The sequence below is a fragment of the Narcine bancroftii genome, chromosome 3, assembly GCF_036971445.1.
Source record: "Narcine bancroftii isolate sNarBan1 chromosome 3, sNarBan1.hap1, whole genome shotgun sequence".
Lineage (NCBI taxonomy): Eukaryota > Metazoa > Chordata > Chondrichthyes > Torpediniformes > Narcinidae > Narcine > Narcine bancroftii.
The window spans coordinates 350,372,495-350,388,055 of NC_091471.1; the positions used below are offsets into that span (position 1 = coordinate 350,372,495).

General features: G+C 41.1%; 2 protein-coding genes across 4 annotated transcripts in view; one reads left to right on the forward strand and one right to left on the reverse strand.

Moving 5' to 3' along the window:
* Window positions 1–15,561, forward strand: part of LOC138759406 (centrosomal protein of 95 kDa-like) — a 71,582-nt gene that overhangs the window by 47,833 nt on the left and 8,188 nt on the right. For both annotated transcript variants that reach the window (XM_069929727.1, XM_069929728.1), the window contains exons 17-21: window positions 1,916–2,085; window positions 2,268–2,342; window positions 5,313–5,465; window positions 6,405–6,551; window positions 9,573–9,644. In XM_069929727.1, the coding sequence (XP_069785828.1) occupies window positions 1,916–2,085; window positions 2,268–2,342; window positions 5,313–5,465; window positions 6,405–6,551; window positions 9,573–9,644 (617 nt within the window). The remainder of the gene's footprint in view (window positions 1–1,915; window positions 2,086–2,267; window positions 2,343–5,312; window positions 5,466–6,404; window positions 6,552–9,572; window positions 9,645–15,561) is intronic.
* smurf2 (SMAD specific E3 ubiquitin protein ligase 2) overlaps window positions 1–15,561 on the reverse strand; it is a 267,194-nt gene that overhangs the window by 19,980 nt on the left and 231,653 nt on the right. The window contains exon 21 of one of the 2 annotated variants that reach the window (XM_069929730.1): window positions 2,456–2,591. The exons of the other annotated variant lie outside the window; for it this stretch is intronic. The gene's annotated coding sequence lies outside the window, so the exon portion shown is untranslated. Of the gene's footprint in view, window positions 1–2,455; window positions 2,592–15,561 lie in introns of those variants that run through there. 2 annotated transcript variants of the gene reach the window in all.

A 15,561-nucleotide genomic window follows, 5' to 3' on the forward strand; every position in this document is an offset into this window, starting at 1 on the left:
CTTGTTAGCCGGCATTTGAAGTGTTGAAGGTTGGCCATTTATGTTTTGGAAATGTGAACCCTTCATGATACTGCTGTGTGCAGGCAACAGGAGAAAAATTCTTCGACTGAACCCATTTCCTCTCCAGTTAGCTCCTCACCAGCATCAATACGAACTGCTTTCCTTCTCTCATGGCCAGCTTCCAACTCTCCTTCACTGAGCATTGAACAATTCCACAGATCTGCAGAGTTCGGAGCCATTGAACTGTATTGATTGGATTTATACTATTAAGGACAAAACTTTCCTTCAGTCCTTTTGTACTCTGTCCAAACACACCCTCTTTCCTCAACCCAATAACAGAAACAAACTGCAGAGAGAACCTGATGACAGTAAACAGAAACATGCAGAGTGCAGCAGGAGTATTATCAACACTGCTGTTGAAGGTGGAATTTGTAGACACAAGTCCTCAAACAGTTAGAGAAAATCTGTGATATTGGGGTTGAGTGCACTACATAAGTGCTGATGACATCTCTGCTCTTTCTAGTCTGCAAATAGTTTTGGTTGGTTTATTTTCACTTTTACCTGGTACGGTGGGAAGGGTTATTCTGCCAGCAATGTCTGTTCCAATGTTCATGTAGGTGTACAAATTAAAAGAACAGGAATACAATTACAGAGCTACACCATCAATTAACACCAAGCCAGGGCAGAAAGAGAGTACTGTCATGGGGTTCATTCAGGAGCCTGATGGCTGTGGGGAAGAAACTGTCTTTGTTGCTAATGGGTGGAGGGAGAAGAGTGTGTGTCCAGGGTGTGATGGGTCCTTCGGTGTGTCAGCTGCCTTTCCTAAGCAACAGGAGATGTGGATGAGTCCATGGAGAGGAGGGAGGTTTGTGTGATGTTCTGAGCTGTATTCACCACTGCCTGCAGCTTCTGGTCTTGAGCAGAGTCGCTCTCACCCCACACTTTGATGCACCAACCAAGTCTGCCCTCAGTGTTGCACCTGTATAAGTGTTGAGGGGCAAGGGAGTCAGATTGAACTTCCTTAGTCTTGTAATAAAAATTTAGTACATCTATTTCCAATGCCCTTTTCAGACAAAGCATCCCAGATCACCTTTTACCCCTCTTCTGGTATTGAGATGAGGATAGTCTAAGCATGACACTCAAGAAATTCTGTCGCACAATCTAATGTTTGTGACTTTTAATTTTAAAACCATTGAGAAAGTTGATGCACCATGAAGGATGTACTGTTCCTTATGTCCACACATCCAGCTTCCTTCCAAGCTAACGGAGCACCAAGTCTATGAGAGTCTCAGCAACAGGAGCTTGGCTCCAGTCGAGCCTTGTCATCTTTACCCTTTCAGCATACAGATCTCCCTCGGGCTCCTCCATCTTTTTCCCCACCACACCCCCTCCCCCCCAATGACATCCTGAATCCTGGTGAAACCCTGAGCCTCCATCCTCCAACCTAGAACCACAGCTTGTTCATTTCCTTGGCTCCCCAAAAGGCACAGAACTGATGAGAGGAGCCTGATTGATGGAGCAAATGCCTGGGCATTGTGTTAGATGATTAACCCACCCTACATGGCTGATCGACGCCTGTCTGTCAAAGAATTTCTGTTCTTTGCTCTTCATGTGAGTGAGAGGTTTTGTTGGTGTTTACACCTTATTTATTGAAGAATAATGGCTGATTTCCATTCCAAATTCTATGATACATTTGATATAATTCAAGATCTCAGGGCTTGAATTTTGCATTGGAGCTCAGATAAAATGTGCATTTTGCTGCCCCCTGGTGGTATCCTGACATCCATTCATTGGCTGCCACCTGGTGCTCATCTTGATAAACCTCAGGATGGTCCACAAATGCAAAGTTCTGTCTTTTTCCTCAGCAATAAGTTTGATCTCCATAAAGGATGTCTAAAATGTTTTCCTTTTGCAGTAAAAATACATGATAACGACCTCCTTCCTTTATTGCTGGAAGAATTCCCTTATCTGTCTGTATCTCCACACACACTGAATCGAATGTGGAAGCAGCAGTTCAAGCAGGTGGAACAACTGAGCCGTTCCAGCTCTGACCAAGACCGGAACCAAGCCAAGCTCCAGGCAGCTGTGAGTTGCTTCTCCCCCACCACCCCCCCTCCCCCCCCTCCCAGCACGGTCCATCCAGGACCCTGCTACACCTCAGCCTTCATGCTTGCCGTTTTAAAACCCATCACGATGCTGTACTCGGTTGAGCTATCAAGCAAGTGATCCTATAGCTGGCATCTAATTTCTGCTACTTTCACTGTCAGATTGAAGATGCCCAGAAAAAGCACGATTTGCTGATGGACATCATTCGAAAGGAACAGGATCACAACCAGCGGCTGGTGAGGCTTGAAGCAGCTTTTTAATTAAATAATCTTTAACAAATCACAGATTTGATATCTATTTAATTTTGATTAATAGCACTCTAATCCCATGGCCTTTTGTACGAAGGTGTTTCAGTTGAACATTACAGACGATTTGAGGGCAAAAGGCTGACAGTGTAGCCCTCCCTCTGTACTGCACTGGAGTAGCAGCTCAAAGATTCTATCAGTCAGGCACGATTCCTTATTTCTCCCAGGTAGATACAAACCCTGGGAGGAAAAAAAAAATTCAACTAAAGAGAAACAAAAATACACCATCATCAATGAAAACTATAATGAAACAACCAAACAATTCCTCCATAACAGCCCATTTTCCAGCCCTTAACCTCCTTTGGTGACCATTACCCTTAATTTGTCACCATCCCTCTCAATAGGACATGCGCTCTGCACTCTTATTCCTCCCCCCCCCCCCCGAGCACCCCAGTCTCATTTTTTTTATTTTTCCCCTTGTTGTTTCGTATATTTACTTTTTTCCTTTTTTTCTTTTCCCTTTCATAACCCAATAATAATGTAATTGTGCCAAAATACTGTTACTATTTACAACAGCTTCTTAGCTTGTCATAGTTTATTCCCCATTTTCACTATTACTTTTCCTTCCTCTCTTTCTCCCCACCCCAAGGACTGTTGGGTAACTTTTTGCTGAATTGTCGAGCTTCAGATAAAAAGCGTTGTCCCCCTATCGTCATTGATATTTTGAGGGTGGCGGGGTACTGCAACACATAACCTTTTTTGCTTTACCAGCCTTTTGACAGGTTCAAACTCTTTCCTTGACTTTACAAGTGTTGGACTAATATCCAACACTAACCCCCCTCAATCTCCATGGGCCCCCCCTCTTTTTCGCACTGGTTGCTGCCGCTCTTAAAATCTTCTCTCTGGCTTGGTAACACGGCAATTTTACCAAGATTGAGTGGGGTCTTGGTCCAGGTCTTGGAAGGGGGGGAAATCGGTGGATCCTCTCTACCCCAACTTTTTCACCCAGCACATCCCTGCCCAGTATTTCTCCCTTCAATATCCTCTTTTAACCCCACTATCTTTATATTGTTTCTAAAGCTAGATTTTTTCCAGGGTGTCTAACTTGGTCCAGATGCGCTCCCTCTCTCTTATCAGGACTTCCAATTTTTCCTCCTCACTTTTTGTCTTCATTAGCACCCACTCTGCCCTCAGCCTCATTCATTCTCCACATTAGACCAGAGAAGGCATCTATCTTGTACTTTATTTATCTTTTCTCCCATTGCCTTAAATACCTATCTTCCATGAGGTCCAATGCCTCCATTACATCCCTCAGAGAGGGCTCTGAGCACACACCCCCACCCCGCTGTGTCCTAGGTGAGTCCCTTCTCGACCTCGTCGCTCGAGCTCGACACGCCGTCTGATCTCGCTTTTTAGCCGTGCATTCTGGCCCCTTTTCATCGCAAACACTGCACACACCATCTGCAGCTTAAGAGTCATGCCCAGCGCGAACTCTCCCAGCTTGGCGATCCCATTCCTCAGTTTCCTGGTCACTGCTCCTGTCGTCTGTGGCTTGGGAGTCTCATGTGGTGCGAACTCTTCCAGCCTGGCAATCTTGCTCCTCTGCTCTGCGTCTGCTGTTCTCGCTACCCATGGCCTGGGAGCTGCGCACAGTGCCAGCATCCCTGGCCCGACGATCCCGCTCCTCCGCTCTGCATCTGTCGTTTGCATCTGCGGCAGTCGAGGAGTTGCACACAGCACGACTCTCCCGACCAGGCAGTCCCGTTGTAGGAGGGGGGCCTCCAGTCTCTCCTCCTCTTCAGAATCTCTCACCGGGCTCATGTCGACTGGAGAATGATTCAAGGCAGCACCACTTCCTTTGCCATGGCTCTCCTGTCAGGCGGGCGGGCTGCTCCAGCCAAGAGGCGACTTCACTGGCGGGGTGACCCTGCCGTTTTCATTGCCATGAGGCACTCTGACTTGCTCTGGGGATCTCTTTACCATTTCTGCCTGTTGATCATTATTTGCTGATCTTGATATTTTCCCACACCACTTGTGAGTATTTCGGCTATCCTGAAATTCTTATAGTTTATCTTCATAGATCTGGGGGCTCACTTTAGCCGACTCTCCCCGCATCCTGTGACCCCCCCCTTTCACCCTTAACCCATGCCCTCTGGTTTGTATCTCAACTACAATCAGTGGAAAAAGCCTACGTACATTTGCTGTCTACACCCCACATAATTTTGAACCCCTCTGAAATCTCCCCTCATTCTTCGACGCTCCAGGGAATAAAGTCCTAACCTGTTTAACCTTTCCCCGTAACTCAGTTCCTGAAGTCTGGACAGCATCCTATAAATCTTCTCTGCACTCTTTCCATCTTATTGATATCTTTCCTGTAGTTAGGTGACCAAAACTACACACAATACTCCAGATTTGGTCTCACCAATGTTTTATACTACTTTACCATAACATCAAATCTCCTGTACTCAATACTTTATTGATGAAGGTCAATGTGGCAAAAGCTCTCTTTACAACCCTATCTACCTGTGATGCCATTTTCATGGAGTGTGTATCTGTATTCCCAGATCCCTCTGTTCTACCACACTCCTCAATGCCCTACCTTGGTTTGTCCTTCCAAAATGCAGTTCCTCACTTGTCTGCATTAAATTCTATTTGCTATTTTTCCAGCTGGTTCAGATCTCTCTGCAAGCTTTGAAAACCTTCCTCACTCTCCATAACACCTTCAATTTTAGTGTCATTTCAATGATAAAGATCAGCTTGTACATTTCCAAGGGTTTTGAGGTACTTGAAGATAGAATGGTGAAAAATGTAATTCTTGCACCTTCATAGTTGCAGTAGGAGTCGATTCACTTTGGGTTCAGCACCATTTACTTGTGTAATTGTCTACTCTGCTGGCTTCTGGGATAACTATTACAAGAAAATTCAGAGTTTCCAACCAATAGTTTTCTATTTTGCCTTCAGAAAGAGTTCAAGGAACGAATCCGACATCAAAAGTTGGCCCAGAACAAGATGAAGGAGCAAAGGCAGCAAGTCGCTCGTGCCAAGAAATACTACAATGACTACCACGTGCAACTGCGAGCAAAGCTGATGAGGGCGCGGACTCGGGAAGAGAGGGTGAGGCTTGGTGATTTGTTCACTGACCTTCCAGCTGGATAACACCAGCTTCACTGAGTGAAGCAGGCCGTTGTGCAGTGGCAATGTGAGTGGAAAGCTCAGTACGAGGGTGGCCTTCAATAAAATTAACAATCTTCTTAGATCAGGGAGTTGTCTGCATGCCTTTCAACCAATTCTTTTTATATATATATATAAAAAAAATCTGATTAACTACCATTTTAATTAGATATTGGATCCACAGCAGGAATTATTGCTCATAATGAAACCTCATACCATTGGAGATGACATGTCAGTTATAGGGATGAGTTTTATGAATAGAAGAATGACTGGAAAAGGGAGTGGTCATTAGCGGGTCGCAATGATTAGATAACTTGAATGAAGGCAACTCCACTCAGGCAAACCCAGTTCAATCAGTTTGGAGTCATTGCTCTTCCTCAGACAGCAGCTGTTTGCTTCATTTTCCTTCCACAGATTTACAGGTAGGCAGGTTAATTGACCATGATAGTCTCCAGTTGGGTGGTGGAATCTGGGGAAAATTTGTGGATTATTCAGAGACTGAGGTCTAAGTCAGTAAAGGTGAAATGGCCCTTTATGCCAAGGACTCGTCCCATTTGGACAGAATTTATAGGCTACAGCTTAGCAAGTGTAGATCCAGGATGATTGACCAACAGCTGGCTGGGTTGCTTGGTAAACTGAGCAACTTGCTTCTAAGGGTTAAATTCCTTTCAAAATGGAGCTCCACAGCACCAGTGATTTCTTTCCGACACCACGTTCGTATTTCTTGTTCTGCCGTGAAGCTGCGGAATGGGTATATTGTTGTTTTGGGCCACATTGTAGATCAACTTTCTTTTATCCCAGGGGATGAGCTGTAAAAAGTATAGCTGTAAACCCTTGGTGATTGCCATATCTGATGTGATTCAATATTTATTACTCCTAAAGATTTTCAAAAACTTGTTTGAGGAGGGTCTGGAGATTCAAAAACAGAGGCTACGTGAATTGAAGGCTTATGCCAAAGAGAAACGGCAAGAGCACAAGAAACGGCAGGAAGAAGAGTTACAGTCGATGGAGAATTATTATCGAGATCAGGTATTTGAAAACCAGTCTCTAATCTGATAAAGATGATAAAACATGGGAGCAGAAGTAGGCCATTCACCCATCTCATCTGCTCTGCCATTCAGTCATGAACTGATCAAGTTTCCCACTCAGCCTCTCCCATAATCTTTGATGCCCTGACTAATCAAGAAGCCTTAAATACACTATGATTTGGTCTCCACAACTGTCTGTGGCTACAAATTCCACAGATTTACCACCCTCTGGCTAAAGAAATTATAAGAGACACCATTCAATCCTGAAGTTGTGCCCTCTTGTCCTAGACTCTCCCACAGTGGGAAACAGCCTTTCTACATCTACTCTGTCCATGCCTATCAATATTTGAAATGTTTCAATGAGATCCCCCCCTCATTCTCCTAAATTCCAATGAGTAGCGGCTAAGAGCTGTCAAACGTTCCTCCTATCATTAACCCTTTAATTCTTGGAATTATCTTTGTGAACCTTCTATAACATCAGCACATCCTTTCTTAAATGAGCTCAAAACTACTCAGTACTCCAAGTCAGGTCTCACCAGTGCCATAAAGCCTCAGCATCACATCCTGCTGTTACCATTTGCCTCCTTCACCACAGATTCAACCTGCATTTACCTTCCTGGGGTCCCTTTGCATCAGGGCATTTTCAATTTTCTCCCCATTTACGAAGTGGTCTGCTTGTTTATTTTTTTTTCCCCAACCAAAGTGCAAGATTGTACACTTTTTGACATTTTATTTCATTTGCCGCTTTCCTTCCCATTCTAGTCTGTCTAATTCCTTCTGCACCCTTCATATCCTCAACACTATCTGCTCCTCCTTCATATCATCTGCAAACTTGGCCACAAAACTATTCATTCCATAATCTAAATCATTAATATACAGCACAAAAAGAAGCAGGTCCAACACTGAGCCCTGTGGAACACCACAAGTAACTGGAAGCCAACCAGAATATGATCTCTGAATCTGACTCTCTGCTTCCTGCCAATCCGCCAATGCTTTACCCACACTAGTATGTTTTCTGTTATACCATGGGCTCCTATCTTGTTAAGTAGCCTCATATTGGGCACCTTGTCAAAGTCCTTCTGAAAACCCAAATATACAAACATCCACTGTAGTAGAAACAATGCAGGCGAAACTTAGCAGGTCAAACAGGATAGACCCATTGTTTCTGCATGTTCTTGTCCCACTAAACTAGTATCATCTTGACTCCATCTTTTCCCCTGGTTCAGCCCCTCTCCACCTACATCTTCGATGCCCCACATGCCCTCCATCTCTTCGATGACTTTCAATTCCCTGAACTTTACAACCTCATTTACAGAATGGACATAAAACAGTTTCTCCAGCATTGTGTTTTTACTTCAACCAGTGTCTACAGACTTTCGTGTTTTACAAACATCCACTCTATCTCCCCATCTAGCCTGTTATGTTGGCTAGAATAAGTTAAATTTACATTGCCTCTGAAGGATTCTCAAGTCCAAATGATCAATCAAATGCCTTGTGTAGCCAGTTACAACCTTGGTCTTGTTAACTCATAAATAAAAGTCATCTATCTAGAGACAGCTAATCTGCCCACAGTGAATCCCCATGAACAGCAAAGGAGTTATAATTTGAGCGGACCATCTTTGTTTGTGAAGACAGCAAGAATTCATCACTTCTTTATGTGCCACAGAACCTTTTTCCCTCAGCTGTCAGTTGATAGGAATGTGTGACTGTTTCACAAAAAGGCTGGTTCTTCAACCTACACCCCCATATGCAAAAAACACAGGATTACCCTTGTCCTCGCCTACCTCCCCACTTCCAAAGTTCCAAGAATTTTCTATTAATTGATCTTTTCTGTACTGCAGCCTCAGTTACTGCCTGGATAAGTCCAGTGATCTTGGGTTCAAGTTGCAGTGTGCAGGGAGTTCAGGCAGGATGCCAAGGCTTATTCCAATGGCTGACCTGATTTGTTCTCACACCAATCTTTCCTTTGAGAGACAGAAAATGGAGAGTCAGCTTGTCCATTTCCTCTGCTCTCCTTGAGGCTTTCTCTCCATTGGAGAGACTGGGAGATCACTTCGCTGAGCACCTTCACTGTCAGCATCAGCGACGGGGACCTCCCAGTGACCAACCACTTTATGTCTGCATCCCACACATGTCTGTCCATGGTCTCATGTACTATCCCGCCAAGACCACCTGTAAATTGGAAGAACAACATTTGGATTTTGTCTGGGCACTCTCCAACTGGATGTCATTAACATAGACTTCTCTGGTTTCTACTAGCCCATTCTCCAATTCCCCTCCCTTCCCTTTCCTCTTGACTTCTTTTCCTTGGCTCTCCCTCTCCATTCACCGAGCCATCCCTCCTGCTTGCTGATGTGCCCTCCCTCCTTTATCTCCTGCCTTCAGGACCATGCTCCTCCCCCTTATTATTTTGTTCAGACAACTGCTGACATTTTTCCATACCTTGTTGAGGGGCTCAAGCCTGAAATGTTACTTGTATCTTTGCTATATAAAGTACAGACTGTGTCTGGGTCACTTACAAATGGGCTGTTCCCCAATTTTCACAAATGCATTACGTTACCTCACAAATGTTTAATGAGAACTGCAAGTACCTCTTCTGCCTTACAGCTTATGGACAGACCCAGGTTACTCATTTGTAAACTGGGAACTGCCTGTACATTGTTTGACTTGCTGATTTTCTCCAGCATTGTTTTTACTTCAACCACAGTGTCTGCAGACTTTTTGGTGTTTTACTTCCATTCCCTCTGCTAAAGCTTGGTGCTAAAAACTGCAACAGGCAGACTGGGTGTGAGCAAAAGAGAATAACTGATTTGACGTGGAGAATCCTGAAACCTTAATATGAGGTTATTTCTGTAATCCATTTTACTCCATGGATGCTGGATGACAGTCTCTCCAGCTTTTGTTTTCTCATTGAATGCAAGTTTTAACAAAGGTGAGGAATTGTGCTGAAGCAGCAGGAAATGTTCAATTGTTTCTATGTCTCCAATTTGAACATTATCCAACTGCAATCTTTTCTCTCTAGTTTTTAATTTTGGCGGAAACTCTGGCACAAGAGCGGCAGAAAGTTCACATGCGAGAGACAGCGCAGAATATGGTAGGTGTTTTTCTTTGCTTATTCAGCCCATCAGCTGCATGACTGTTCAAAATTCAAGCCTGCGTCAGGACAAGTTTCATTTCCTATGTTACTCCACAATCCTATGGGTTGTAACATGTTGTTCAGGTTTGTGTGGGTCCCACAGGTTAAGAACCAGACCAAAGTTGAGGTACAAAGGACACATTTATTTCGGGGATACAAACTGGACAACATGGTCAATATGGTAGGCAAACCTCAACACACAATATGCAAGAGGTAAATATACACCTCTGATAATGAGGGAAGAACCGACAGAGACTGGGGGAAATTACATGAACATGCACATTGGAGGAGTCACGTGATGGAGTAGTGGCCGGTCGGGGAACTCCAGCCCTCTCCGGAAAAGTTTAAAAAAAACACAGAAAACACAAAGGCACAAACATAAAAATTAAAATAAAGTGAAAGTAAAGGTGGGAAGAAAATGGCAGCGAAGAAAGAAAAGTCAAAAGCAACGGGAAGAAGAGAAGAAGACCTTACCTGTCCGAGGAGGCCCGCTGCGGAGAGAGAAGCCCGCTCCCTAAGGTCAGTCAAAGTCCCGAGCTCGGGACTACAAAAGTGGCTCGCGGAGCCAAGCAAAAATGCGCATGACAAAAAAAACACTGACGGGAGGGGGGACCAGCTCAGGAGTCGATCTCCACAGCTGAGAATGACAGCTACAACACAACAACAGGAAGAGATCATAGAAAACAACGAGAACAAGAAAGAAGAGAGTAAAAAGAAAACCAGGAAACAACAGATGACTAACCCAGAGGAAGAAGAAGAAGGGAAAGGCAAGACAATGGATATTATTTTTAAAGAATATATGGAATCAGTAAAAGAATGGCAATCACAAGAATTTAGTGAAATAAAAAGAAGAATTAAAAGTACAGAAGAAAAAATGAATAGATTAGAGATGGTCATGTCAGATATAGGAAAAAGAGTGGACAAGGTGGAAGAACGAGAAACAGCCGTAGAAATGGAAGTAGAGGACTTAAAAAGAAAATATATAGAGTATAGATAAGAATTAATAAGGGAAAGAAAGGGAAGAGAGGAAGTAAGGAGGGAATTAAGAGAGTGACCTTTGTTATATATGAAAATTAAAATCTTTTCTGGGGGGGGCTGGGTGGGGAGGAGTTACGGTCACTGCGAAATCAGTTGACGCTTGCGAGTGAATTCTCAAATCCAAATGGAGAGGGGAGATGTGGTTGCCCGACAAGGGATAAAGGGCAACTCAGGAAGGGGAGGGGATAGTAGGATTAAAGAAATTTTAGATAGGAGAATAAGGGAAATGTTTGATGTTTTAGAAATGTTGTCTTATAAAGTGTTCAAAACAAGAAAGCAGAAATGGATAAGAAGGAAAGGTGATGGTGAGGAAACGGAAAGGAAAGATAAACAAAGTATGAAATGGCTACGTTGAACTATATGACTTTAAATATTAACGGAATACATAACCAAATCAAAAGGAAGAAATTGCTAAATTTACTGAAAAAAGAAAAAATTGATATCACATTCGTGCAAGAAACACATTTAACTGAAATGGAGCACAAGAAATTAAAGAGAGGTTGGGTAGGACATGTAACAGCAGCGTCACATAATTCAAAAGCTAGAGGAGTAGCTATATTAATCAGTAAAAATGTACCAATTAAAATAGAAGAAATAATAGATCCAGCAGGGAGATATGTAATGATAAAATGTCAGATATATTCGGAGTTTTGGAATTTACTCAATGTATATTCACCTATTAAGATCAAAAATTTATGCAAGATATTTTTTTGAAGATAGCAGACACGCAAGGGAACATACTAATAGGAAGGGATTTCAACCTTAATTTGGATTCAAACATGGATAAAACTGGGGGAAAAATTAACAGAAAGAACAAAGTAACCAAATTTATAATTAAATCGATGCAAGAAATGCAACTTTTGGATATATGGAGGAAACAACACCCAAAGGAAAAGGAATATTCATATTATTCGGGTAGACATAAAACATACTCAAGAATAGACCTATTCCTGTTATCAGCTCGTATGCAAGACAGAGTAAGAAAAACAGAATATAAAGCTAGAATATTATCGGACCACTCGCCCCTGATATTGACAATAGAGTTAGAGGACATCCCTCCAAGAATGTATAGATGGAGATTAAACTCCATGCTACTTAAAAGGCAGGATTTTAGAGAATTCATTGAAAGACAAATTAAAATGTACTTTGAAATAAATACGGAATCAGTGAAAGATAAGTTTATACTATGGGACGCAATGAAAGCGTTCATCAGAGGGCAAATAATAAGTTATGAAACCAAGATGAATAAGGACTACAATCAGGAAACAGAGCAGTTGGAAAGGGAAATAGCAAATATAGAAAAAGAATTAGCAATGAAGGAAGACACAACTAAAAGAAGAGAATTGGCAGATAAAACACTACAAACATACAAGGTGGAGAAGAACATAATGAAGACAAAACAGAAATATTATGAACTAGGAGAAAAAACGCACAAAATTCTAGCATGGCAGCTTAAGACAGAACAAACTAAGAGAATGGTATTGGCATCAAGGAAAAAAGACAAACAAATCACATATAATCCAACGGAGATTAATGAAAACTTCAGAGAATTCCACGAACAATTATACCAAACTGAAAACGAAGGGAAAGAAGACAAAATAGATGAATTTTTAACAAATTGAACTACCAAAATTACAAATAGAGGAACAAAATAAATTAACAGAACCATTTGAAATAGTAGAAATACAAGAGATAAAAAAAACTACCGAATAATAAAACACCAGGAGAGGATGGATTCCCAATAGAATTCTATAAAACATTTAAAGATTTATTAATTCCTCCCCTCCTGGAAGTAATCAACCAGATTGATAAAACACAAAGCTTACCAGATTCATGCAAAACAGCAATAATTACAGTAATACCAAAGACAGGGAAAGATCCACTCGCACCAGCATCATATAGACCAATATCTTTACACAGATTATAAGATAATAGCTAAACTATTAGCAAACAGATTAGCTGACTATGTACCAAAAATAGTAAATCTAGACCAAACTGGATTTATTAAAAAAAGACGAACAACAGACAATATTTGTAAATTTATTAACTTAATTCATGCAGTAGAAGGAAATAAAGCTCCAACAGTAGCGGTTGCTTTAGACGCAGAGAAGGCCTTTGACAGAGTAGAATGGAATTATTTATTCAAAGTACTACAAAAATTCAGTTTACCAGAGAAATATATTAATTAAATTAAAGCATTATATAAGGGGCCATTGGCGAAAGTGACAGTAAATGGATATATATCAAAGCAATTTAACTTAAGCAGATCAACAAGGCAGGGATGCCCACTATCACCCTTATTGTTCGCGTTAGCTATAGAACCACTAGCAGATTTGATAAGAACAGAAAACAAAATAAAAGGGATAAAAATAAAAGACAAGGAATAAAAATCAGTTTATTTGCAGATGACGTTATAGTATACTGAACAGAACCAGAAATATCAATAAAAGAATTACATAAGAAATTGAAGGAATATGGAGAAGTGTCGGGATACAAGATTAACGCAAATAAAAGTGAAGCAATGTCAATGAATAATGCGGATTTCTCAAAATTTAAGAAAGAATCACCATTCAGATGGCAAATGCAAGCAATACGATACCTAGGTATACAAATAAATAAAAACCTCGGCCATCTATATAAACTCAATTATTATCCACTAATGAAAAAAATTATAGGACGACTTAGAGCATTGGAAAGACTTACCACTAACACTAATAGGAAGGATAAACTGTATTAAAATGAACATTTTCCCAAGGATACAATACCTATTTCAGGCATTGCCAATACACTTGACAGAGAAATTTTTCAAGGAGTTAAAGAAAATAATAAGGAAATTTTTATGGAAAGGGGGGAAACCGAGGATAGCACTAGATAAATTAACAGAATGGTATAAACAAGGAGGCTTACAACTGCCAAACTTTAAAAATTATTATAGAGCCGCACAATTAAGATACCTATCAGATTTTTATCAAACAAGGGAAGAGCCAGATTGGACTAGATTAGACCTAGATAAAATAGGGGAGAAGATACCTGAACATATATTATATAAATGGGATGAAAAATTGGTACAACGTAGGAATTCTCCAGTATTACATCATCTGCTCAATATTTGGAAGAAGATTCACGTAGAAAGGAATAAAACAAATGACCAATTACCAAAACTAATACTGACGCAAAATCAGCTAATCCCTTTTACAATAGATAACCTTTCCTTTAGAGAATGGGAGAAAGAAGGGATCAAAAGAATAGAAAATTGCTTTTCAGGAAATAAATTATTATCCTTTGAACAAATGAAGGATAAATATAATATAACTCACGATACAGTGTTGGCATACTACCAACTGAAATCCTACTTGAAGAACAAATTGGGAAGCAGTCTGAGGTTACCAGAGGGAAGTAATTTTGAATATGTGATTACAGACACAATGATAATCAAAAAATTTATAACAAATATGTATATTAAACTGCAAGAAAAGGAGAATGAGGAAACAAATGGTAAAACTAAACAAAAATGGGAACAAGATCTAAACATAAAGATAAAGAAGGAAACATGGGAGAAGTTATGCTCAGGAACTATGAGAAATACAATAAATACGAGGTTACGTATGATACAATATAACTGGATACACAGGCTATATATTACACCTCAAAAGTTAAATAAATGGGACCCAACAGTATCTGACAGATGTTTTCGCTGTAAAAAGGAAATGGGAACAACAATTCATGCAATCTGGACATGTGAGAAAGTGAAAACATTTTGGGAAGATCTAAACCAGATATTAAATAAAATCACAAAAAGCAATATACCAAAAAACCCAGAGATCTTCCTCCTAAGTAACATAAAAAACAAAGAATTTGGACTTGATTTGGATGGTGCACAAAAAAGATTTGTTAGGATAGCCCTAGCTGTAGCAAAAAAATGTATTATGTCAGCCTGGAAATTAGAAGATAACTTGAGAATACAACAATGGTATATAGAAATGAATAAATGTATTCCATTAGAAAAAATAACATATAATTTCAGAAATAATATTACAATATTTGAACAAATATGGGAGCCATACATGAAACACAATAGAGAAAACCTACCGGGGACATCTACCACCTAAAATGACAGAAGGAGAAGGAAATGAAAAGAATTGACTCAGTGGAATTTCTTGTTTATTTTTATTAAGTGACAACATTGTTTGACGGGTTTAATGTATCCTAGATTCTGAACTTTAAATGAATGGGAGGGGAGGTAGGGAGGGTGGGATGGGAAGGGGGAGGAGGGGGGAGAAGAAAACAACACTGTATATATTTGAAAAGAAAAATGTATGTATCTTGATCAATGTGGTTTATAGTGTGAAAAATAAAAAAATTAAAAAAAAACATGCACATTCAGGATTAAGGTGATACTACGTTCCCCCACCCCTTGACCGGTATGGACACAGCTCTTGCTACCTGGCCTCGAGACTCACCCCAACCCAGTCCGAAAGCTGCTACTTGCATGCCACGAGGAGTCCAAAGAGCCCCGTTGGCTGCTGTGGCCAATGGCTTGAAACCAAGTGCAGAGGCCAGCTGTTATTCACCTGGACCAATGGGTGAAGGTCAGGGCTGAGTCTGGGTGAGCTGCCTGGACTGCAGCACCTGGTGATTTAGGTGGGCCAATCTCAAGGGTCACCTTGGTGGCTTGGGGAAAGTCTTTGACCTTGATTGGCAGGTAGTGTCCTCTGAAGAGGGGCACACCAGCGCCACCAGGTGGTGGATGCTGCCTGTCCATTGCACAACACCTGTGGCTTCCTGCTGCACCGAACTGTACTTCCTACAATGTTGTCCTTTGGATTATGGTTCAATA